This window comes from Balaenoptera physalus (assembly GCF_965194825.1).
Source record: "Balaenoptera physalus genome assembly, chromosome: 20".
NCBI lineage: Eukaryota > Metazoa > Chordata > Mammalia > Artiodactyla > Balaenopteridae > Balaenoptera > Balaenoptera physalus.
The window spans coordinates 22,533,681-22,558,862 of NC_138901.1; the positions used below are offsets into that span (position 1 = coordinate 22,533,681).

At 36.6% G+C, this 25,182-nt stretch overlaps 1 protein-coding gene and 1 pseudogene across 11 annotated transcripts in view; one reads left to right on the plus strand and one right to left on the minus strand.

Moving 5' to 3' along the window:
* Positions 1-25,182, minus strand: part of GPATCH8 (G-patch domain containing 8) — a 113,371-nt gene that overhangs the window by 41,486 nt on the left and 46,703 nt on the right. For 8 of the 10 annotated variants that reach the window (XM_082442594.1, XM_082442589.1, XM_082442592.1 and 5 more), the window contains 2 exons: positions 8,166-8,233; positions 7,446-7,532 (listed from right to left, as the gene is read on the minus strand). In XM_082442594.1, coding sequence (XP_082298720.1) covers positions 7,446-7,532; positions 8,166-8,233 — 155 coding nt within the window. Of the gene's footprint in view, positions 1-7,445; positions 7,535-8,165; positions 8,234-10,268; positions 10,314-25,182 lie in introns of those variants that run through there. The other 2 variants (XM_082442597.1, XM_082442590.1) reach the window with 2 other exon arrangements.
* LOC309650826 (small ribosomal subunit protein eS6-like) lies at positions 828-6,324 on the plus strand (annotated as a pseudogene). Its single transcript has 2 exons — positions 828-1,357; positions 1,815-6,324. The product of its transcript is annotated as a small ribosomal subunit protein eS6-like (transcript).

Sequence of the window (25,182 nt, forward strand, 5' to 3'; positions counted from 1 at the left end):
AGAAGTAAAAAATCAATCTGTGGTGCTCAAGAAGTATAAATTAAGGAGGGGCTAAGTTACTAAAGTCAAGGTTCCGAGGTCATGTGAAGGTGAAGAACAAATATGAAATAAAGGCGTGACATCAAGAAGGGGAGAGGGTTTCGCAAGCTGTATCATTCAAAGTTGACAAGATTTCTGAGTAAACAGTCTGATCAATAAAATGGGAGTAAGTAATTCTTGTTGTACCTACCACAAAGAGTTCAAAAGTGAAATAATTTCTTGGTCGGGAGAGAAAGGGCCTCAAAATATATTGTGTAATCTAATGAGGTTGTGAATTACTCAGCTACTTCATGTATTTATTATTTACTTGATAGTGTAACTTTTACTTGAAAAACAATAAAAATGTATTCTCTAAAATGTTTATATTTCTGACAGTATACCAAATAAACCTGGTTTTCTCCATCATTTCCAAGAATTTATTTGTTCGACTCATATTTATTGAGTACTTATGTGCCAGGCACTATACTGGATGCAGTATACATATTGCCAGACAAATAGACAGTTTCTCTCCTCAAGGCCCTTTCTTTCCAGTACTGTAGTCAGCTTATAAATAAGGTTACAAGCAAAAATTTATAATTATAAATTATATATGAGAGTGTTGCAAGAGAATAAAGTAGAGGATTTATTTAAATTGGGTGGTTAGGAAAGATTTGTAGTGAAGTAATATTTAAGCTAAGACCTAAAGGATAAAAGCCAACCACGTGAAAAATTTCAAAACAGTGGCATGACGATTCTATGCTTAAGGACAGTGGTTAGACAGAGAAAGAGGGCCCAGGTCCTAACCTGAAGAACTCCAACATCTAAAGTTTAGGCAGCTCTTTTTTGTGGTGCCTCGGAGGCAATCAGCCACTTCAGGATGGAGCGGAACATCTCTTTCCCGGCTACTGGCTTCCAGAAACTCATTGAAGTGAACGATGAACGAAAACTTCGCACCTTTTACGAGAAGCGTACGGCCACAGAAGTTGCTGCTGATGCTCTGGGTGAAGAATGGAAGGGTTATGTGGTCCAAATCAGTGGTGGGAACGACAAACAAGGTTTCCCCATGAAGCAGGGTGTCTTGACCCATGGCCGGGTCCGCCTGCTACTGAGTAAGGGGCATTCCTGCTACAGACCAAAGAGGACTGGAGAAAGAAAGCATAAATCTGTACAGGGTTGCATTGTGAATGCAAATCTGAGTGTTCTCAATTTGGTCATCGTAAAAAAAGGGGAGAAGGATATTCCTGACTCACTGATACTACTGTGCCTTGTCGCCTGGGGCCCAAAAGAGCTAGCAGAATCCACAAACTTTTCAATCTCTCTAAAGATGATGTCCAACAGAGTGAAGTAAGTCAGAAAGAGAAAAACAAATACCGTATGCTAACACATATATATGGAATCTAAAAAACAAAAAAAAAATGGTCATGAAGAACCTAAGGGCAAGACGGGAATAAAGACGCAGACCTACTAGAGAATGGACTTGAGGATACGGGGAGGGAGAAGGGTAAGCTGGGACAGTGAGAGAGTGGCATGGACATATATACACTACCAAATGTAAAACAGACAGCTGGTGGGAAGCAGCTGCACAGCACAGGGAGATCAGCTCGGTGCTTTGTGACCACCTAGAGGGGTGGGATAGGGAGGGTGGGAGGGAGGGAGACGCAAGAGGGAAGAGATATGGGAACATATGTATATGTATAACTGATTCACTTTGTTATAAAGCAGAAACTAACACACCATTGTAAAGCAATTATACTCCGATAAAGATGTTAAAAAAAATAAAAAATAAAAAAATAAAGATGATGTCCGCCAGTATGTTGTGAGAAAGCCCCTACACAAAGGTAAGAAACCTAGGACCAAAGCACCCAAGATTCAGCATCTTGTTACTCCATGTGTTCTGCAACACAAATGTCAGCGTACTGCTCTGAAGAAACAGCGTACTAAGAAAAATAAGGAAGAGGCTGCAGAATATGCTAAACTTCTGGCAAGAGAATAAAGAAGGCCAAAGAAAAATGCCACGAACAGATTGCCAAGAGACGGAGGCTGTCTTCTCTGAGAGCTTCTACTTCTAATTCTGAGTCCAATATAAAATGAGATGTTCTAAGCATAACAAATAAATAAGAAGAGACAAAAAAAGTTCAGGCAGAAGAGAAGGAGTCAACAAAGGAATCTATATAGAAGCAGCAAGAGAGATAAGGAGGAGGAATCTAGGAAAGTATAAAATCTTCAAAAGCAAGAGGAAAGAAATTGTTTTAAAGAGAAAAGAGTGGTCAATTGTATTGAATGATGCAAAGAAGCAGGACGTGGAAGAAAGTAAGAACTTTAAAAGGTCTACTGGATTTAGCAAATAAAGGTATTTTGCAGCCTTGAAAAAACTGGTTCAGTGAAAAGTGCTAAAGCCAGTCTAAATGGGTTGAAGAGTGCATAAAGAAAGGGGTAGGGAAAAGAGAACAGGGAAAGAAAAAAAGGAAGAGAAGGAAGAGAGAGATTTCACCATATTATAACTCCGGATAAAATAAAACACAAAAAATTTAATATATAGCTGAGCTCAACAAGACAGGGCAATCCCTAGGCACCTAAACATGAGGCCTCAGGACCTTGATGGTAGAAGGCCTACTAAGCTCTCCCTGCGAAATGCTCAGAGAGATGAATGGTTGCCTCCATCCTTGAAACAGGGACTAGAAAAACGGCACTACATCATCACCTGCTATCCCCTGAACGCATCAAAAAACTCACCATCTACCAAGGTATAAATGGAAAAGGTCATGCATAGAAGGTTGGAATTTCAGACCACAGTCATTGGTGGACCTAAAGAATTTACACCTTTCATCCAAAGCAGGAACCCTTAGCTTAGGTATTAACATTTTAAAACCAGTCCATATAAAGTTCTCAGGTCTTCAGTTAAAGACTTGAGTCTCTAGCAAAAGCACATATGGAACTGCCCCATAAGAACGCCTCTAAAATCCAGGATACGAGAAACATCCAGAGGATGAGATGACAATCAAAACTGCAAACCACACAAGGAAACAAACCACTGCAAGAAAGTCAGAAGCAGCAAACTACAAAAACGCTTACGAAGTACTACAGATAACAGAAGATTTGAAAGAAATTATAAAATAAGAACATTTAGAATGTTTTTTTAAAAAAGGCAGAAACAGTAACCAAAAGGCAAAAAATTTTGTTTTTGTTTAAAGAACAAAAAAATAGCAAATTTTGGGGAAAAGAATCAAAAAGATATTTTAGGAACTAAAAAAAGGCACTTAAAAAAGTGATTGATATATAATAAAACAATATTTATAAGTGTTAATTGTAGAATATAGGTGGTAGGTATATAGGTATTCACTATATAGATCTTTCAGTTTTTCTGTATGCTCAACAATTTTCATTATAAAGTATCACTGAAATAAAAAATAAGTAAATACGTCAGGTGCGGTGAAAAGAGAAAATCCTCTAATATCTTCTAAGCTCTATGTTTTTTCCTTTTACATTTAAATCTTTAATCCACCTGCAATTGATTATTGTATGGTATGGGGTAGAAGTTCAAATTCACTATTTCCCATATGGATAACCAACTGTCTCAGAACCTTTTACTGAAAAATTCATTCTTTCCCCCACTTATCTGCAATACCATCTTTGTCTTATCAAGTGGTCAAATATGTAAGGGTCTGCAACTGGGCTCTCTTTTCTGTTCCATTGGTCTAACCTTGTGCCAATATCACATATCTTAATTACTTTAGCTTTCTATCTTATACTTTAAGAATGCTTTGACTATTCTTGGCCCTTTATACTTCCATACAAAATTCCATACAAAATCCTGTTGGGATTTTTATCTGATTGATTTGAAATATATAGAAAAATTGGGGGAAAACAGATACCTTTACAATATTGAGTCTTCTAATTCATGATCATTAAAAAATCTCATTTTTAAAATTCATTATTCTTTAATGCCTCTAAATAATGCTTCAGAATTTTTGCCTCAAGTCTCCCGCATCTCATTAGATCTATACCCAAGTGTTTCATGTATTTTTTTTTGCTATTACAATTGGTGACATTTTTGTTATATCCATTTTCTAATATGAAAATTTAAATGTATGATTTTGTATCTAGCATCCTGCTAAACTCCGTTATTTGTGTAACTAATCTGTAAATTTTCTTGCATATCATGAACATAATCATATCTGCAAACGATGACAGTTCTGTCTCTCCCTTTCATCTCTTGTATCTTTGTTTGTTTCTGCCTATTTGTCTTACTGTGCTGCTTAAGACCTCCAGCACAATGTTTAATACAATGACAGCAGGTATCCCTGTTATGTTTCCCCATCTCAAAAGGAAAGCTTTCGACTTTTCAATATTAAGTATGATGTCTCCTATATAGTTTTTGTAGGCATTCCATCTGGTTAAAAAAGGTCCTTTCTTTGTCAAGTTGGACAAGACTTTTCATCATGAATGAATGCTGTATTTTATATAATGCTCTTGGTTTTTTTGCATCTATTGAGATGATCATATAAGTTTTTTCCTTTAATCATTTAATATGGTTGACTACATGAATTGATTTTAACATTAAATCAATCTTGCATTCGTGGGATAACTTGGTCATGGTATATCCTAAATTGGTTCTGGTGTTTTAAGATCTGCATCTGTGTTATACATCAACGTCATATAATTATTCTTATCATACTGTCCTTGACAGGAGTTACCATCTAGTCTCTAATTAAATGAGCTGGGAGTTTTTCTTCATTTTCATTCCTCTGGAAGATGAGAAATTGTGGGTCAAGACTGAAGTTATTTCTTTTATGAATTGTGATAGAACTCATTATGAAATTATTTGGGCTGTATGGAAAGATTTTTCACCACAGATTCAATTTATATAATTTACATATGTTAGAGGATTACCAAGGTTTTCTATTCTCTTCAAGTCTATTTTAGCAAGTTATATTTTTTAGGAGTTTGTCCACTTAAACCTATCTTTGCATTCAAAGCATAAAATTATCCATACTATTTTTATCTTTTAGTGCCTGCTGCATCTGCAATGATATCCTCTTTTTTTCATTATTGACATTGGTTTTCTATGTTCTTTTCTTTCTTAATATCACAAGTATGTCAAAGAACTAACTTTTGGATTTGTTGTATGTTTGTTTTCTGTTTCATTCTCTTTTGTTCTTATCTTTATCTTATCTTCATTATTTCTTTTCTTTAACATTCTTTGGGTTTATTTTGCTATTCTTTTGCTAACTTCCCAAGAGGAACGTTTACTTCATTTATTTCCTGCCTTTCTTTTTTTCTAAGATAAGCATTTAAGGACATGTATTTGCTATCAAGACCTAAATAGACATTTCTCCAAAGAAGATATACAGATTGCCAACAAACACATGAAAGGGTGCTCAACATCACTAATCATTAGAGAAATGCAAATCAAAACTACGATGACGTATCACCTCACGTGGTCAGAATGGCCAGAATGGCCATCGTCAAAAAATCTACAAACAATAAATGCTGGAGAGGGTGTGGAGAAAAGGGAACCCTCTTGCACTGTTGGTGGGAATGTACACTAATACAGCCACTATGGAGAACAGTACGGAGGTTCCTCAAAAAACTAAAAATGGAACTACTGTACGACCCAGCAATCCCACTACTGGGCATATACCCTGAGAAAACCATAATTCAAAAAGAGTCATGTATCACAATGTTCATTGCAGCTCTATTTACAATAGCCAGGACATGGAAGCAACCTAAGTGTCCATCGACAGATGAATGGATAAAGAAGATGTGGCACATATATATGATGGGGCACATATATGATGGAATATTATTACTCAGCCATAAAAAGAAATGAAATTGAGTTATTTGTAGGGAGGTGGATGGACCTAGAGTCTGTCATAGAGAGTGAAGTAAGTCAGAAAGAGAAAAACAAATACCGTATGCTAACACATATATATGGAATCTAAAAAAAAAAAAAATGGTTCTGAAGAACCTAGGGGCAGGACAGGAATAAAGACTCAGATGTAGAGAATGGACTTGAGGACACGGGGAGGGAGAAGGGTAAGCTGGGACAAAGTGAGAGAGTGACATGGACATATATACACTACCAAATGTAAAACAGATAGCTAGTGAGAAGCAGCCGCATAGCACAGGGAGATCAGCTCGGTGCTTTGTGTCCACCTAGAGGCATGGGATAGGGAGGGTGGGAGGGAGACGCAAGAGGGAGGAGATATGGGGATGTATGTATATGTATAGCTGACTCACTTTGTTATACAGCAGAAACTAACACACCACTGTAAAGCAATTATACTACAATAAAGATGTTAAAAATAAAAAGGACATGTATTTGCTATCATATATCATATTGCTTTAGCTTATCTTACCAGTTTTGATGTGTAGCATTTCTATCTTTCAGTCCAAAATATTTTCCAATTACCATTGTGATTTCTTCTTTTACTGATAGGTTATATGTAAAAATGTGCTTCTTAATTTTGAAACAGAGATTTTTAAAAAATTGTTTTATGGCTTGATAACTTGATTTCAGTTCTTTGAAATCTGTTGATACTTTATGACACAGAACATGGTAAAAAATTTGTTTAAATAAATGTTTCATATATATTTGAAATTTGTTACTTTCAAAGTGATTGGGTGCATAGGTCTATATAATCATTTTGAAATTTGTTAAATGAGATGTTCCAGTCTTCCAAACATCCTTGCTGATTGTTTTCCTCTACTTTTATCAATTACTGAGAGGTATATTAAAATCTCCAACAACTGTGGTAGGTATAACATTGCTCCTTGTAGTTCTGTCAGTTTTTGCTTTATATATTTTTTTTACGGTAGAACAGATTTTTAAAAATGAATCCCTTTTCTCTCTTCTCACCTTAAGTATCATGACCAAAATCAGTTTCTATATGATAATCTTCACTAATTCTGTTTCTTATCTTCAAATTTACCTATTTTATGGTAGAGATTGGGCTTACTAAAACATCTTGAAAGGCATGTACCCTTGTCAGTCTTTTTGAAAGCTAACTTATAACATGTTCTAAGCTGCAGTTTCCTATAACTACCTGCTTAAAAAGGAAGATACTGAAGTTCTCAATTGTTTGTCATTCTTCAAACACCTCATCCATTAAAAAAGGAAAGGCTTATCAATAGGTATCAAGCTCTCAAAGGACTCACCAATTTTTACTGCTATTACTACCTAATGTATACCAGGCACTGTGTTTTCAAACACTAATGCACTCTCCCCAACAGATAATAATACAAAGTGGTTATTATTATCTCTATAGTTTTTACAGAAGCAATAAATAAGAAAGTAACAGAAACCCGAGGTCTAAGACTAATCACCACCAAAGGTCAAACAAATGTTGCTGTCAACAGATTCTTTCCACCAAAATGAATATCTCAGTGTGAACACCCCACATGCAAGAATGGCTTCATTTAAGTACCTTGTACTTCTGTCTCAGTTCTTCCGTGTCTTCTTTTTCCACTTCTAGGACACGGCGCCGTTCGGTAGCATCTTCGGCATAATCAAGCTTAACAAAAACAGATATAATTAGTCTTAATTCCTAAAGTACCCCCAATTAGTCATAAAAAAGTCATTTACACAACTACAGTATTGTATGAAAATAAGAAACTTCTAACTTTTTGCTCAGCTACCTCTTGCTTTATTGTCACCCCACAGAGAAAATAGCATGCAAAATAGTTCATTAATCCTTTCATGCTGGTGGTTCCCAACAGGCACATGTGTTGATGATAACAGACTTTACTTCAATGTTCAATGCCAAAGAATTAGGAGTAAATGGAGAAAAATATTTCAGGCAATGAAAAGAAGATATCACAGATGACAGCTGTACACAGCTCTACAGAGACAAAGCTTCTACCACAGCAATTATTTTAAGAGTTGAGCAACACTGCCTATGGAAATGAGCACCGGGGTCTGGGTTTAAATCTGACCTTGCCTTGTGGCATAACCCTGGGGAAACCATTCAACTTCTTTATAACAGGGGCATTATTTGCCACCCACCTGCCTCAAAGGCAGCACTAAATGAGAATGTAAAATACATTTTAAAATTTCCCCTCAAAAACATTAAAACTACATCTGAATTTGGAATTAGTATCAATTTTAAATATCCCATAAAACAAGTGAACCAATGAGATCAATTTACCTCCATTTCCATGCGACCCATGCCCATGACATCATACTTGACAACGATTGGAATGGGATCTGTTCTCCCTGTAACAGGAACATATAATCAAGGTGAGATGCAAAGCTAAGTCAACAGTTCGCTTTACACATTGGGTTTGGGTGGTTAGAGATCTTGCCTTGGAGTGCAGAGACCAGAAAGCTACAGTGAACCAAACACAAGCCATTCTCACAGCTTACAACCAAACCTACTTCTCCCAGTTTAAGCCCAACTAACCACCTTGGTTGACCTGCCAGTTGGGGATGATTCCAGATTACTATGGCAAAATTAAATAAGTAATGCAAAAGCACTTCCTAAGCAATGGCACCAGGAAGTTTAAAATCAAAAACATTAGAAATTCCTTTTTAAAAAGACCTCCAAATAACTTTCCACCAAGAATCACTTCACTCTTACTGTCCACTGACATCTTCCCACACACACTTTTAAAACTGGTAATAAATATCTCAACTGACATGTTTAAATCGGAAGAGCACAGTTTCAAACATGATACAGGAAAATTCAATAACAGCAACTCAGAGTGTTTAATATTTTTTTTATATTCAAAAGATGCTTTACAATTAAATGAGGTGGTGAAAAAAATTAAATAGAAAGCAACAGTTAGTTGCCCTTAGGAACAAAAAATAGTTTCACTTTTAAACTGGTGCTCTGAGGTCCCATTTTCCAGAGTGGATTTAACACTGGCTGTGGCAATCAGTAAGCTGTGAAAAGGACTAGTTGCGAAGAAAATTGACTTTAAACTAATTGATCTATGCTGGAGATTTTAAAAAATGTATATTTAATCCACTCATAACCAGCCAAACAAAGCAAAATGGGGCAGACAAGCACTTTACTACCACAGCTGTTTTACATCACAACTTGCGCTGTTTATTGTGATGTAAGTCCACTGAAAAGAGGACTTACCTTATCCGTTGTATACCTTTAGTGAAAAAACACAATGTTTACTTCCCTCATCATTTCACTCAGGCTGGTGTAAACAATTGTTTTTTTATTTTTGTTTTTTTGTTATACACACATATATATTATACCTTTGGGCTAAAAGTTGAGTTTTGTCAGGCTAAATCTGAGATATTACCAAAAACAAATTTGCAAAAAGAAAAAAGCAATAAAAGCCATGATCATGACTAGGATTAGTCCAGGAGGAAAAAAAAAAGAAACTGTTTCCAAAGTGACCAGCAACCACTTGCATCCAGTTGCTCTGTATTTGTGGGATTAATGTGTGTTTCAAAAAGTAATGAAAAACAAATTCAGAAGTTCAATTACTTATCACCAATATCCCATTATTGCTTGTGAACAATAAGAAGGTAATTAGGAACAGTGGAAAAAAATGTTTAATAAAGAACATCTCATGCCAGAAAAGAGAACAAAGTTCTAAAATACAGCCGTCTTTTAGATACTATCAAATACTGCCAGTTAAACAAAATAAAAATGCATTACTATGCCCAATGGTATAATAAATAAGCAGTGACTGCAATCTTTAGCAAAAGAACCAAATTAAAGACAGGTTATAAAAATGACTTCCTAGGTGCAATATCACTTTCATAACGTCTCAATCAGGGATTTACTGGTAAAAAGAAATGGTCCAATGAAAGAATTGAAAAGAAATGTCAAAGTAATTTTACTTTTTTTTAATTTGATATCTTTTTCAGTTTGTCAGAATTTGCTTTGTAAGAAAATTTGGTATAAATTCATTACCTCTGTAAACCCCTGTTATAAACTCTATATTAGTACTTTTGCCTTCTAAGGCAGTCAAAGTTTGTTTTAATTTATTTATAGATTGCAGTAGCAAGTGCTAGTGCCCATTATATTGTGGGGAAATCAAGTTTTTACAGTATTAGAATTTAATGTTTTAACTGATTTTTTTTTTTGGCAGTTCTAACACAAACAGATACATCCCTTCTTAACATTACCCTTTAATGAACAAGGATCAGACAAGTTGCATAAGGAAAGGAAAGGAAAATGAAAAAGACCAAGCAGAAGGATGAAGGCTACAACAGAGAAAGTAAGCCTAACATATTGGTGCACTGATGACAAAAGGAGTAATTCAGTCTGAAAATAAAAAATTACCACTGCTAAGTTTACCATCACCACAACAAGTCCAGGATCATAATGCTGTAAAAAAGAAACACCATTTGTTAGGCAGAAACCATTAGGGTAGGAAACAGGCCTTCTAGCAGGCAGACAGGATGGGGTAAAGTAACAATTGGGCTTTGTCCCTCCCCCAATTTCAGCTGGGGACACAGGAAGGACACTTTGTGCTACAGCGGTTGTTTTCATACTGGTTAAGTCAGGGTGTGAGATTTTTGTACTGCTACTTGAGAACATGAACAACCTCCTCTAAAATAATGCAGGGGGAGGGGGGAAGGTGGGAGAAAGTGAAAAAACTGGCTCTAGCTTCCGATCTCTCATTTAACTACTCATCCTGGTAAATCAGTACTCAGGGCCCAAGGTGGGACTTTTTCCTTAAAGAAATAACATCAAAGACAGATCAACTGGACAGTGACCATCAAGTCATTTGCTACACTAAAAGAACTCTAAGAGGATTTGGGGGGTGGAGGGGTTCATCAAGACCTTACTGAAAATATATAATAAGTAAAAGGTCTGGAAAATAACCTTAGATCTTCAGTGCTTGGAAAACTTATGTGCATTTGAGTTCTGTTATGAACGAATAAAACTCTTGAACAAGGGAGCTTTCCTTAGAACTTGTTTCCTTTTAATGAAGTCTTCCCAAGTCCGCCAACATCTCTCTTTCTGCACACAACAAAGCCAAGCTCTGAAGAACACCAGTAACTCCAGAGAAAGTGGCATTAAAAGGGCTGTCACATTTACAATTAGTCCACTCAGAGGTAACTCACAGAAAACAAACAGTCTGGCTTTAAAAACAATCTGAAGGCAACATTACTGCCTGCGCCAAATAGTAATTTCTTTCATTAGAGGCTCCTGACCAAGGAAAAATCTCACTGGGAAAAGACACTGAACAATACATACAGGAAGAGGTTGCAGCATTTAAAAAAAGAAAAAAATTCCCTCAATTTATTCATTTGTGATCAATGATAAATCCTATCATAGAGCACATCACTGTGGAACATCTGAATAACAACCTATAGTTATGACTTTTCAAAGGGTAGGTAGCAACAGAATGTTTGCTAATATAATATTCCCTAGAAAACTCAACTTCTTTTTAAAACAAATTGAATGAAATCCAGGTTCCCTATTTCTTGGTTTCTCTTAACAGGGACAAATATTTCTTAAAATCCATTAAAATAAGAACATTTTGTTGTTTATTTCATTTCAAAGGAGGCAGCTTCAACCAGAACACTAAATACTTTCCTTAAAAGAAACTGTCCTCTTCAGCCAAAGATCTATATATAGATACTATGACTGTGATCTAGCCAACTGGACAAGGAGGGAAAAAGGAAAGAAAACATATCACATCTAGAATGTTCCAACACCAATGTATTCATGTGATGGGGAAAAAAATTGATATTCATATTTTCTAAATCAAAACTGTAAATCTATATGCAAATATCAAATCATTATGTTGTAAACCTGAAACTAAAATAATATTGTATGTCATTTGTACCTCAATTAAAAAACTTTTTTAGGGGCTTCCCTGGTGGTATAGTGGTTAATACACCTGCCAACGCAGGGGACACGGGTTCGAGCCCTGGTCCGGGAAGATCCCACATGCCGCGGAGCAACTAAGCCCGTGCACCACAACTACTGAGCCTGCGCTCTAGAGCCTGCGAGCCACAACTACTGAAGTCCACGTGCCTAGAGCCTGTGCTCTGCAACAAGAGAAGCCACCGCAATGAGAAGCCCGTGCACTGCAACGAAGAGTAGCCCCCGTTCTCGACAACTAGAGAAAGCCCGCGCACAGCAATGAAGACCCAACGCAGCCCAAAAAAATCAGTTAATTAATTTAAAAAAATTTTTTAAAGAGATGGAAAAAACTTTAAATGATGTTTCGTTAACCAAACAGTATTGTACATTCTGTATTTAGAAGGTAGGCTTACTTCTACAATGACAAACATGCTAAAATGTTCACATATTCATCTCTTGCTAAAATGTGATGGTATTATGACTTATCATAACTGAAGAGAGAATAAAGCTAAATACCAAAATCCACTGATTGCTTATAGCCACACTGTTTCTGAGAATAATCCCTCACATTAATCAGTTTTGATTTTGAAACACTTAAGGATATACCAATCTACAAAACTGGCCCAAAGAACTGGACTGTGAAGAAATAATTTTTTTTTTATACAAACACTATTTTTTAATTTTATTTTTAAATTTTATTTATTTATTTATTTTTGGCTGTGTTTGGTCTTCGTTTCTGTGCGAGGGCTTTCTCTAGTTGCGGCAAGCGTGGGCCACTCTTCATTTCGGTGCGCGGGCCTTTTCACCGTCGCGGCCTCTCTTGTTGCGGGGCACAGGCTCCAGACGCGCAGGCTCAGTAGTTGTGGCTCACAGGCCCAGTTGCTCCGCGGCATGTGGGATCTTCCCAGACCAGGGCTCGAACCCGTGTCCCCTGCATTGGCAGGCAGACTCTCAACCACTGTTCCACCAGGGAAGCCCTATTTTTTTATTTTTTTTTTAAGATTTTTTTTTTTGATGTGGACCATTTTTAAAGTCTTTATTGAATTTGTTACAATATTGCTTCTGTTCTATGTTTTTTGGCCGCGAGGCATGTGGGATCTTAGCTCCCCCACCAGGGATCGAACCCACACCCCGTGCAGTGGAAGGTGAAGTCTTAACCACTGGACCGCCAGGGGAGGCCCACAAACACTACTGTTAAACAAACTAACTCCAGGAATAGAACAACTGGGAAGAAAATATTAAAGGACAACCATAATCTGGTAATCAGCACACTTCAGAAACAGAAGACACGTGACTTCTCCACAGAAATAAATTAGAAATGAAGACGCTTCTGAAGTGATTAAAACACTAGTTGGATATCAACAGAGGTAAGAACACCCAATTTACCTCAGCTGCCTTTTCCTTTACTGAGAGTCACTCAGCAACACTTACTGAATTGCTACTATATACCAAGTACTCTTGGAAGGCTTTGGGCATATGGCAGTGATTAAAACAAAGTCCTACACCCCATGAATTACCTATAATTAGGCAAAATAATCTTACCAATTTAAACTTCTGGCATGGGGGGGTGGCGGGCAGAACACTTGTGGAGCCAATGCACATATGGTTCAAAAAGTTTTTAAATGTCTAATGTTCTTTTAAAGATGTTTAAAACTGTTTTTAAAGACTGACCCTAATAAAGCAGAAGTAAATATAAATGCCATCAAAAATAACACAACATTGTAAAGCAACTATACTTCAATAAAAATTAAAAAAAAAAAAAGCCATCAGAGAGTCACAAAATCTACTTCCAAAAGGCCACTAATAAAAGCCAAGAACCTCACCTGACATCTTTAAATCTATTTCATACTTTAAGCAACTCAAATACGTATGTGAAAATCAAGAATAATACAAAATTAGGATGGTGACTACTCTCTGATTTGCAAAACTATTCAAAATAAGACTCTATAGTAAGCTATGTTAGTGTGTTTAAGTATAATTTCATTTACTAAAACAGTGATTAGATAAAACTTTCAGAAATACTTCCTGGGTAAAAAGTGGTACGTTTATTTCTGAATCAAAGCTTCACTTTTGCAAATTTCTCCTGAAAATAATAGTCTTCAGTAGCATAAGAACAATGATTACTTTCAGCATCATTTAGATATTTTTTCCTTAGGAAACATCAAGCATATTAATTATTCCCTATCGAGTTTCTAAGGTTTTTTTTTTTTTAAAGGCTTCCTACTCAAAAGAGAATCCAAATTCTCTAGCACTACAAAAACTAACTATATTCTTGTCACAGCCTGTTTAATGATCTATACAACAACCGGGTTATTCTGATTTTCAAACACAGGTGTTTTTTTAAGAGCACAGAAGTTTAACTGTGACCAAAAGATCCTTCCATCTTCCCAAAGTATCAGAGCTGCCTTCTAGGAGAAAATAGTTCAGTTTTAATCATATAATCTAATATATTAATAAACAAGGACAGAGAAGGGGCAAAATAAATTATAAATTAAAATAAAGTGTTAGAATCAGATTGTTAAGCCTGGAAAAGATATCTCATTCAGGGGTGACATGAGATACTCAAGCCCTCAGGAGAGGTAATAAAGGGAATGCCTGAGGTACCATAAATTAAAAAAAAAAAAAAAAAAGTCACCTAAAGGAAATCATACTTTCACTCCAAATTTAGCTTAAATCACATCAACTCACTGAACACTGCCTGCTTCATGCTAACCATTTGGTAAGATAAAATCAATTTATTTTTTAAATGAGAAAACCAATTTAATAAATAAATTTCAGGGTAAAATAATCTAAAATATGAGGCATAGGGGGACAAGGTAAAGCAATTTTAGGTTCTTAGTTTTTAAAAAATGGGGGAACACTTTTGTGCCCTGAGTTTTACTTATGTTTATATCCTGAATAACTGACACAGTACTGGGACATAATTTGATATAACAAATTAAAAAGCATTTGTTGCCTCAAGAGAATGAACGTGTTCATAGTGGGTCTCACCTTGTTCAGGTATAAATAAATATTTAGTCATCAGAGTGCTTTCTACTTGATGCCACAAGATACTGATGATTTAACTGTCTTGTAATCAAGGAATTATTTTATCAAACAGAAGGTATATGCTATATTATACAGGTCTCCATATCTCAAAAAATATATAAGCTAATATAAAGAAATAGTTGAGTTTTGCATTACTATTCATTACAATCTTGTTCAATTTCTTTTATCTATCATCACTCATTAGCAGACAAGAAGCAGGCACCAAATGTTTAAGGAGTTAGACAGACTTAATGGTCTCTAAGGTTCACTACAATTCTTAAGTTTGAAGAGTAGAAAATATTTTGGGGAGTTACGTAGGTAGTAGCCAGTCCTATGGTACTGTAATAATCCAACAATCCAATACCTTCTTAGAGTTGTATCCTCTTACTATTGGTTAAGTACTTCCATTAACTACACTGAGAATTTCTTAATATTCCAGGATCACTCTATAACCCCAAAAGACCTTCCAGCTTCATTTAGATTGCTCTTCCTTTACTCTACACATCAACACCCTCCTCAACTCATCTTTAATTATTTTCTTTCTATATTTTTCTAGGTAGTCCCTAAAAACGCTGGCTACAAAAACTCAGTTCTCCAATGAGGGAATTTCTAAACACTGTGTGACTTTTGACAATCAGCACATGAGTCTCAGCAGCCTCTCCTGCAAAATGGAGATATTATCTTCACTTTCAGGATTGGCATGTAGATCAAAAGAAACAACAAACAGAAGATGCTTTGTAAACCCTAACGTTTCACTATAAATCACTATTTAGGATGCTGTTGAACTCTTAACACTGTCATCTTCTTAAGGCCTCAGAAAATTAAAAAATCAATTTGTTCTTTCATTTCCAAAACTGGCAATAAGTACCTTAAAATTAAAGACACTCTTAAGAAGCTGTGATAAATTTTAATGTTCTACCTACAATTTGGTGATAATGAAACAACCCTATTTACAGATGGAGAAAATTATCACCAAAGTATTACCCTCAAATCCTTCCCATGTTATCATTCCATTAACAAAAGAGTGACCACTGAGTTTGAAAAGCAAGGTTACACAAATGTTAAATCCAAGCCGAAAGAATGAAGCATACTTTAGCAAGACCTTCTCCAAATTAAACATATAGTACAAATCGTCTAAGAAAATTAATTAAGCCTAAGCAAAACAGAATAAATTAAAATGCTTACTATTTTATTATTACTGTCATCTGGAGGAAGACAATAGCACCTATGTATGTGTATTGAACAGCAAGTTATTAATCCATAGTATGCCAAATTTGTAACAGATGAAGTCCACGTGGAATGTAGGAGTAAATTCAGAAAGTCAAGTAGATTGAAATTACTCAAAAATCCTCCTTATTTCCTCTGAAGTCTGCTAAAAAGCCCAGAGATCCTAGGTCATCCACAGAAATTTTCTTTTCCAATTCTAAAGTCTATGATTCCATACAACTTTGAGGGCATTTTTGTCTCCTCTTAGTTCCTACTTATCAAATATTGGTTTAACTAGTGAAAGTTTATATTTTCAACTATTTCCACCTGATTGGACTACTCTAATTACAATGAAATCACTGTCACTCTATACTTCTAATTTTAAAAGTTTCTTGGACACTCCACTTTCTTGCCAAAGTAAGAAACCAGTTTCCACACAAACCAATTTCATTTTAATCATGCAAATTAACCTAGGGCAAGAAGTCCATAAGTAATAATGTTGGAAACAGTGTAAATCAGGCTAAGACTATAAGAAAAATAAATAGCATTATACTAATTCGGACTAAAAATTACTAATATATTTTGGATGAGCAAAAGAACCAACTGTCTACCCTACTTACTACAGTCAAGGTAACATTCTTAGAAGCTTATTTTATTCATACGGTCCAAAGCAAATTATTTAGGGAGCCTGTTTAAAATGTTACTTCCTGAACCCCACCCCAGACCTGCTGAGTTGTGCTGGTTGGGAATCCACATTTACAAAAAAAAAAAAAATTATATGTATATATATATATACATATAATTTTTTTTTTTTTTTGGCTGCGTTGGGTCTTCGTTGCTGCACGCGGGCTTTCTGTAGTTGCAGCAAGCGGGTGCTACTCCTCGTTGCAGTGCGCGGGCTTCTCATTTGTGGTGGCTTCTCTTGTTGCGGAGCATGGGCTCTAGGCGCACAGGCTTCAGTAGTTGCAGCACATGGGCTCAGTAGTTGTGGAATGGAGACTCTAGGGCATGCGGGCTTCAGTAGTTGTGGCTCTTGGGCTCTAGAGCGCAGGTTCAGTAGTTATGGCGCACGGGCTTCGTTGCTCCACGGCATGTGGCATCTTCCCGGACCAGGGATCAAACCCATCTCCCCTGCACTGGCAGGAGGATTCTTAACCACTGCACCATCAGGGAAGTCCTAGGAATCTACATTTTTAACAAGCACCCAAGGTGATTCTGCTACACACTAAAGCTTGAGAATCATAAGTCTAATGGAAAAAGTACTGGAGTAGAGGTCAGAAGACTTATAAACATAGCTACTATCCTCAGCAGTTTGACCATGGATAAACACTTAAGTTTCTCCATCTATTAAGTGGCATTATCTCCGCTCCATGTATTAGAGAGGAAAGTGAGATAGGACACAGGTATAAAACTTATATACCATCATGTTTAATTTCCCCAAACAACTCCCAAATCTTTTAAAAATTTGGGTATATTGAGGTTATAACAAGGTCACACCACTTACTGGTTGTAGAGCTTGAATTTAAACCCAGGTCAAATTTCAAATGAGGTCATAAAGTGGTAACCTGTGGATCAAATATGGGCCTTGCACATGTTTTGTTTATCTCAGATTATTTTAAACTTTGAGCCAACGTTTATCAATTAGTAAATGTCACCAAAATATCTGGATTTCTGGTTTCTTTTTTAAAAAATTCAGGTCTGGCAATACCTGAGACTATATTCTTACATGATAACAATGAGCATGAGCTAGCTGAGTGGCAGTTTTTCCTCTCTAGACATGGCACAACTCACACTACTTTCTACTGTCTCACACTCAGTGGGCTTCAATTGTGTATGTTACCACCTGGCCCCAACAGGCATCAGTTTGCAATTCCTACTCCTGAGACTGTCCTTTGCTCCTTCCTTCTGAGCTCCCACTAGATTTTCTCTGTAACTCTCATTTGGTAGCTATCTACTTCACAGGTTTGGAAAGACTCAGAGAGAGAGAAAAGACTGAATTTAAAACTAGTAAACCACATTTATAAATGAAAGATAGTATTATTTTGTTCCCTTTTCTAAATGTATAATCCCATTACTTCAAATTTTGGTAGCCATTTTTAATAAACAATTTTTAGCTTTTTTCTTTATTAAAATATATTTCTCACAAAACATACTTTTTTTTTTTATGACTATTTGGTTTTTTTTAAAAAAGTATTTGTTTATTTATTTATTTATGGCTGTGTTGGGTCTTCGTTTCTGTGCGAGGGCTTTCTCTAGTTGCGGCAAGTGGGGGCCACTCTTCATTTTGGTGCGCGGGCCTTTTCACCGTCGCGGCCTCTCTTGTTGCGGGGCACAGGCTCCAGACGCGCAGGCTCAGTAGTTGTGGCTCACGGGCCCAGTTGCGCCGCGGCATGTGGGATCTTCCCAGACCAGGGCTCAAACCCGTGTCCCCTGCATTGGCAGGCAGACTCTCAACCACTGCGCCACCAGGGAAGTCCCAAAACATACTTTTAACTTTGTGTTCTTATCATGTTTACATTTGGTCCTACTTTTAAATACCAGTGTTTCTTATGGAGGAATGTGGAGAGTCCATGTATCAACTGACTAGTTGGGCAAATATTGATATAGTTGTTTGCTTCCTTATTCGCACAATATGAGATTTCTCACTTGTTAAATCATTCAAGAAATAAGTTGAAATTCTAAGTTAGGTTGTTCAATTCTCTATTAAGCCCCCACTGTACCTTTAACTTCACAATCATGATATTATACTGCATTGCATTACATTTATTTGTTACATTCGTGTCTATATTAGACATGAGCCTCTGGAGGGCAGAGGCTATATCTTATTCATTCTTCGACTCTTTTAAGACTTACTACAGATCTGCACATTCGAAGGATTCAATAACTGTGCAGAATAAAAAAATATGAAAAACAACAGAGAACACATAAATGCCTAGCAATTATTATCATTTAGGAGTTTAATGAGAGCTAAGAGACACACATACACTAATTATACAAGGTAGAATATTTAAAATGCCACAGGAGAGAAATATAAAGTATAAGAAAAAATAAACGAGGAAATTATAGTATGAGACAGAAATTACAGTATTTTCTTTTTCCCTGGAGATCAATTACCAACCATCCTTAAAAATGTGGCCAAGGTTCTTACCACTCAACCTAGCCTCAAGCTTCTAGCAAATTTATACAAATTTATATTTATCATAAACATATAAGAGCACTTCAAGTGCCCTAAGAAAAAATATCACATTCAAAGCTATCTCCAATTTTTTCAGCCAGAATAACTATTGTATATTTCAATTCTGCAGTACTTTCTCACCACCATCACATTCCTCCAGGAGACAGAAGTAACCCACCACACAGCACTGAAGTACATTATAGATAGCATACTGATTAAAAGCATAGGTTTTGGCAACATGATTCTACCACTTATGCTGTAAGATCCTGGGCAAAGTATTCCTTAGAATGTCAATTTCCTCATCTGTAAAGCAGGAATACCTACCGCAGAGAGGATTTAAATTAGACTATGCATGTGCAAGCACTCATTAAACACTTAATAAATGCTAGCTATTATAAAGGATTAACACTAAACCCAGTGAACAAAGGCTTGCTAGTAAGACACATGCATGAATTGACTGTACATTATGCTTCGTAGTTGATTTGTTTTATCATCCTTCATAACTATACTTTCCTTTCCAGTTCCATTGCTATCACTCTATTCTATGCTCTTATCAACTCATACCTAGACAGCTTTCTAAATGGTTTTACATCTTCATCTTCAGACATACTTTGGCTAGACCAGTATTTAACTTCTACCACCAATGTCCTCATTGCTATAATGGAAAGAACAACAGATCACAAATCAGAGAATTGGGGACTGGGTTTCAGCACTTTGGAACCCTAAACCTAAATTTCTTCATCTGCAAAATGAATTTCAGATTAAATTAGCTTTAATATTTCTTCTTGCTATAAAACTCTATACCTCTCTTCTAATCAAAAACTGCCTTTGCGCGGAGCAACTGGGCCCGTGAGCCACAACTACTGAGCCTGAGCGTCTGGAGCCTCTGCTCCGCAACAAGAGAGGCCGCGATAGTGAGAGGCCCGCGCACTGCGATGAAGAGTGGCCCCCACTCGCCGCAACTGGAGAAAGCCCTCACACAGAAACGAAGACCCAACACAGCCAAAAATAAACATAATAAATAAATAATAAAAATTTAAAAAAAAAAAAAAAAAAAAAAAAAAAAAAAAAAAAACTGCCTTTGGCTTACAAAATAAAGTTCCAAATTGGAGAAGCATTAAAGCCTTCCACATTCAGTGTGGTAGTTAGAAGCATGGGTTTTGGAGTCAGAAAGACCAAGGTTTGTATTTTGATACTGTCATTTATTTACTGGTAGCTTATTCTTGAGCAATTTGCTCAACTTCTCTAAGCCTCAGTTTCTTCCTCTGCAAAATGGGAATAACAATAATTATCTCATAGACTTGCTTTAAGAATTAAATGAGATATCTGTTAAGTGCCTAGGACATAAACACTCAGTAATATTAGATTTGTGCCTATTTGAACTAATTTCCCATTACTGCCTTCTAGTTATGGTTTCCAGACTGCTCCTGGAGACCTAGAACCCTGCTTCAAACAAACAATTGTGGTTTTTTTCCACCCTCTCTTTTATACATTAAGGTTCGACATTTTAAAAATATGTAATTTGAGAGGTTCTTCTGCTTTTAAAATGTATGAAATGCACTGCCCCATGGGCATTCTCTGCTCCAGCCAGCCAGGTCTACTCTTTGCCAACTGTAATCACTTTGTATACATCAGTATCTCCTTTCTTTGGTAATACCTATTCCTCCTTCCTCAAGACTTCATTGCGAAGTCTTCCCTAGTCATTCATCCTTACAGAATTTATTCTTCAGCTTTCTTCCACTTATCTCCTAAAATAAATGGCAAACTCTATGAGAGTAAGGGCGGTATCTTATAATGTCATGTATATTCTTTATTATGGTCTCTTGAACATAGTAAGTATTTAATAAAAGTGCAACTAATTCCATGTAATTCTTCACCAGCGATTGCTTCTTTTAAAGTAATCTACCTTGATAATGTGCAAACTGCTTCTATAACTAGTTCACTCTTTTCTTAGAAAAAAAGTACTAGAATGATAAAATAGCCTCTTATACTTATCTGTTCTAAATCTTCATTAGTAAAATTTGCTACTTCCTTTCTGGTTATTTTGCTGTGAACTTAACATATATTTAATGTCTTCTGATTAAATAACGTCTTAACATACAGTTAATGTCTGTCTTTAAATGTGACGATCCCTATACTGAGAAACAAGTAGTCTATATGGCATCTGAATTCACCATTTCCCCTTCTCCCCTCCCCCAATCCCTTTTCCTTTCTAGTCTAGCCCTAAAACCTAGACTTCTTACTACAGACTGACAATTCTGACTAATTTTGTTTACTAACTAGGTTCATCTCTTTTGTTTATATTAACTAAATTCCATTAAGATAGTCAGAGGTTGTATAGAATCTGTATCTTACTAAATTTGATACATGAATTATTAAAATTATGCTTACCTTTGGCAATGTATAAAGACTGCATAGCTCATTTAGTTGGCAGGGAACAGAGGCCATTATAGCTACAGGTTCCTTCAGCTAGACCAGCAACAAGTATAACTAAGCCTTTCTGACAATCCATACTCTTTTGATTTGGGGGAACTACATGTCTGCTGTCCCCCTCAAACCTACTCTTATTTTCAGTTATCAGCTTTTTCTGAGAAGGGAAAAGATATAAATGTATTGGGTTGGCCAAAAAGTTCCTTGGCTGTTAAAGTAAAAATAAAAGACAAATTTTTCATTTTCACCAAGAACTATATTGAACAACGTATTCACCCTTTTGTTCCACTACCTTCAGCCATTTTCCAGGCAACTTCATAATTCCATCTTCCCAAAACTTTTTTTTTTAATTAATTAATTTTTTTTAAATTTTTGGCTGCATTGGGTCTCCACCACTGCGCACGGGCTCTCTCTAGCTGTGGCGAGCGGGGGGCCACTCCTCGTTGCGGTGCACGGGCTCTAGGCTTGCGGGCTTCAGCAGTTGTGGCACGCGGCTCAGTAGTTGTGGCTCACGGGCTCCAGAGTGCAGGCTCAGTAGCTGCGGCACACGGGCCCAGCCGCTCCACAGCACGTGGGACCTCCCCAGACCAGGGCCCGAACCCGTGTCCCCCGCACAGGCAGGCGGATTCCCAACCACTGCACCACCAGGGAAGCCCTTCCCAAAACTTTTTATCTTTTTGAGCAAAGAACCGTTCCAGGTGTCTTTTACAGTTTTCCAGGGAAATCAAATTTTTTCCATTAAGAGAATTTTGTAAAGACCAAAATAAATGGAAATCCGAAGGTGCTATGTCTGGTGAATACGGCGGATGAATCAGAACTTCCCAGCCAAGCTGTAACAGTTTTTGCCTGGTCATGAAAGAAACATGCGGTCTTGTGTTATCCTGATGGATGATTATGAGTCTTCTGTTGACCAATGCTGGACACTTTTCGTTGAGTGCTGCTTTCAGTTGGTTTAACTGGGAGCAGTAGTTGCTGGAATTAATTGTGTGGTTTTGCAGAAAGAGCTCATAACAGAGGACTCCCTTCCAATCCCACCATATACACAACATCACCTTCTCTGGATGAAGACCGGCCTTTGGTGTGGTTCGTGGTGGTTCATTTCCCTTGCCCCACGATCTCTTCCATTCCACATTATTGTACAGTATCCACTTTTCATCGCCCGTCACAATGTTTTAAAAACGGTACATTTTCGTTACGTTTCAGTGGAGAATCGCATGTGGAAATATGGTCAATAATGTTTTTTTCGCTTAACTTATGTGGAACCCAAACATCAAAGCTATTAACATAACCAAGCTGCTGCAAATGATTTTCAATGCTTGATGTGGATATTTTGAGTATGTTGGCTATCTCCGGCATGGTATAATGTTGACTGTTCTCAATTAATGTCTCGATTTGATCGGTATCAACTTCAACTGGTCTACCCAACCGTGGAGCATCGTCCAGCGAGAAATCTCCAGCACGAAGCTTCGCAAACCACTTCTGACACGTTTGATCAGTCACAGCACCTTCTCCATACACTGCACAGATCTTTTTTTGTGTTTCAGTTGCATTTCTACTTTTCTTGAAGTAATAAAGCATAATATGCCAAAAATGTCGCTTTTTTCCCATCTTCAATATTAAAACAGATACACAAACATTCACCAATTTTGATAAGTTTTTAAATGCACGCTGATATGACAGCTGTCACAATACAATCTAACAAAATTGTTTCGAATGAGGTTAAAGACAACTAAGCACTACTAGAGCCATCTTACAGAAAAAAATGAACGAACATTTTGGCAAACCCAATAGAAACAGTGATTTCAAAGTTAGGCTTATATTCGAATGGCAGAGACTCAGTAGCTGTATGACCTTTCCAAAACTATTTCTTCAGTTATAAAATGAGCATACTAAAATGTATTTCATTAAGTAGGACATGCAGAATGTTTAGATTCTAGATTTGGCACATAATACATACTGAGTTAGGTGCTATTTCCTTTTCCCAAAGAAAAACAAATTTCAAAGGGAAACTAAGGTAGAAGGACAACTCAGCTTTTACAAAGACCCTATCCAGAAAATTTATCTATGTCATCATAATATTAAAGGAAAGCTATTTTCTCCTCAGCCAAAGAATGACTTTTCTTAGGAAGTTAGGTTTTGAAGATCAACATTCTAATTTAACAATAAAGTCTAAATTGTAACACCACATATTTCTATTGTATTGCATTCAAATCTAGTTTTTCTTCAGTCATAAAATGTAGTAGAAGCACTGTTGGGGCTTAGCTAATGCAGGGTTTACCCAACTATATTAACCATTTGTTCGCTAACTGAAACTAGAGTGGGAGGAGGGACACGTGCATAAAACCAAAGAAACCAACTCTACTCTGCTTTGATTCTGCCTATTCTAAGTCTTTTTCAAAATAATTATTTTCTATATTTTTAATAGTAATACAAGTATATCATATCAAATTTTAAAAGAATACAGTAAAAAGCAACCCACTTTCCCTTCACAGTCTGCCTTAACAAAGATTTTTTTCTGCATAGTCAAGCAAATAAAAAATAAATATATAGGCATACGCCACAGAATGTACCCTTCTAATATTTCACAGTGAAATGCCTCAGTTCATCTTTCTTGACACAACATTTTCCAGACAATGGTTTCATACAGTAAAATTTTTATCTTTCAATCTCAAAAATCTAATTCAACATTTTTAAGGAAAAGACAAGTGAGAAATCTGGAGATACATCCACATACAACTTGTAGGACTTTGGGAAAGCTGCTTAAGTATCAACAAAAGGTATGGACATGTTACTACATAGAAAGCAACTGTTAACAACCATAGTAATTATTTGGTAATCAGGAAGAAATGTTTAAGTATTTTATACCTTAATTTTTAAAAAAATTCATAAACAGCCAGCTATGTTTTAGAAATTGGTTAAGGGTTGGGTTGACGTGTAACCCATTTAGAATAATGGTAAATAGGTTCCCAAGTAGGGTTTTCATACAGAAGGTCTGATTTTCAGGAACAAACTAGTGATTTTTAAGCAGGAGGTATATATCTATCTGCCCACATATATATGTATATGATATATATCATTTAACACAAGTGGTAGTTTACTATAATACACACTGTTCTGCACCTTGCTTCTTTACTTAATGTATCTTGGAAATTGTTCTATAAATACTGAGTACATATGAAACTAACTCAATCCTTTTAAAGCTGCATGGTTTCCCTTTACCCATTTTAGTATCCTATTTCTTCAAATCTAAAATGCCATTAGGGCTCCCCTGGTGGCGCAGTCGTTAAGAATCCACCTACCAGTGCAGGGGACATGGGTTCGAGTCCTGGTCTGGGAAGATCCCACATGCTGCTGAGCAACTGGACCCGTGTGCCACAACTACTGAGCCTGTGCTCTAGAGCCTGCGAGCCACAACTACTGAGCCCACGCACCACAACTACTGAAGCCCGTGTGCCTAGAGCCCGTGCTCCGCAACAAGAGAAGCCACCGCGATGAGAAGCCTGCGCACCGCAACAAAGAATAGCCCCCCACTTGCCACAA